Source organism: Limulus polyphemus, unplaced genomic scaffold (assembly GCF_000517525.1).
Source record: "Limulus polyphemus unplaced genomic scaffold, Limulus_polyphemus-2.1.2 Scaffold1118, whole genome shotgun sequence".
In the NCBI taxonomy this organism is placed as follows: Eukaryota; Metazoa; Arthropoda; class Merostomata; order Xiphosura; family Limulidae; genus Limulus; species Limulus polyphemus.
Window position 1 is genome coordinate 98,953 of NW_013666728.1, and position 1,819 is coordinate 100,771.

The window sequence follows — 1,819 nt, forward strand, 5'->3', positions numbered from 1 at the left end:
CACTTTATGTAGTTTGAATCGGGTGGTAGGAGAAAATAGTGTCTTACTTTATGTAGTTTGAATGGGGTGGTAAGAGAAAATAGTGTCTTACTTTATGTAGTTTGAATAGGGGTGGTAAGAGAAAATAGTGTCTTACTTTATGTAGTTTGAATCGGGGTGGTAGGAGAAAATAGTGTCTCACTTTATGTAGTTTGAATCGGGGTGGTAGGAGAAAATAGTGTCTTACTTTATGTAGTTTGAATAAGGGTGGTAAGAGAAAATAGTGTCTTACTTTATGTAGTTTGAATCGGGGTGGTAGGAGAAAATAGTGTCTCACTTTATGTAGTTTGAATCGGGGTGGTAAGAGAAAATAGTGTCTTTACGTAGTTTGAATAGGGGTGGTAAGAGAAAAATAGTGTCTTACTTTATGTAGTTTGAATCAGGGTGGTAAGAGAAAATAGTGTCTTACTTTGTGTAGTTTTTATAGGGGTGGTAAGAGAAAATAGTGTCTTACTTTATGTAGTTTGAGTCGGGGTGGTAAGAGAAAATAGTGTCTTACTTTATGTAGTTTGAATAGGGGTGGTAGGAGAAAATAGTGTCTTACTTTATGTAGTTTGAATAGGGGTGGTAAGAGAAAATAGTGTCTTACTTTATTTAGTTTGAATAGGGGTGGTAAGAGAAAATTGTGTCTTACTTTATGTAGTTTGAATCGGGGTGGTAGGAGAAAATAGTGTCTTACTTTATGTAGTTTGAATCAGGGTGGTAGGAGAAAATAATGTTTTACTTTACGCAGTTCGAAGTTAAATACATATATAATTTAATTGTTAGATAGCCATTTTCTTTAAATATATTTAATATTAGTTTACATTTTACTACAGTTTTGTTAAAAGATCATTTTATTTATGCATTTTGCAAACACTGACAAATTTGACCATTTTTTACTAACTTCAAATTATTTCTCTAATTCTTTTTTTGTTTTACAGGTTACCGATATGAACTTTACTGTGTTTCTAAAGCAATAAAAACCACTCATTGTGTGGTAAGTGCATTTATATTTTATCAGATAAAGTTTTGTATGATTGGTTTCATATTTTTTATAATCCATTTCAGTAATCGCATGGCTAAACATCATTAACTGTTGATGTGTTGTTTGTTTTTTTTGTTTTGAATCTCTCGCAAAACTACACGAGGGCTATTCGTGCTAGCCGTCCCTAATTTAGCAGTGTCAGACTAGAGGGAAGGCAGCTAGTCATCACCACCTACCGCCAACTTTTGGGCTACTCTTTTACCAACGAATAGTGGGATTGACCATCACACTATATTGCCCCCACGGCTGAAGGTGCGAGCATGTTTGGTGTGACGGGAATTCAAACCCGCGACCCTCTGATTACGAGTCGAGCACCCTAACCACCTGGCCATGTGATGTGTTGTCATGCTGTGAGATCAGCAGGTGTATATTTTATATTATAAACTTTTTTTTCAGTAATAGTTAGTTTTATCATATATTCTGTTAATACATATTTTTTAAAATGTTCTTGAATGCTGTCACTCTCAAAAATAGTGTTCTTAGTCATATTACTCATTCACAGATATGAATAAGTTACACTGAATCCAATTTTTGGTTACTTTGCCTTATGTCAAGTAAATGTTGTTCTTTATCCCCAGATCTCTATCACTAAGCTGGAACAAAATTATGAATTCTTTTTCTAACCTTTTGAAAGTGTATTACACAATTAATATAATTTCAATGACTTTGACTTTAATTTTACATTTGATTCTGGTTTTTTGTATTTTCTTTATACAATAAACTTACAAAAAACTAAAAAGCAAGGCCAAGATG

General features: G+C 33.3%; 1 protein-coding gene across 1 annotated transcript in view; it reads left to right on the forward strand.

The window, feature by feature from the left end:
• The window catches only part of LOC106462210 (protein KTI12 homolog), a 12,197-nt gene that overhangs the window by 4,801 nt on the left and 5,577 nt on the right, over positions 1–1,819 (forward strand). Inside the window, exon 4 of the mRNA XM_013922109.1 lies at positions 963–1,018. Coding sequence (XP_013777563.1) covers positions 963–1,018 — 56 coding nt within the window. The remainder of the gene's footprint in view (positions 1–962; positions 1,019–1,819) is intronic.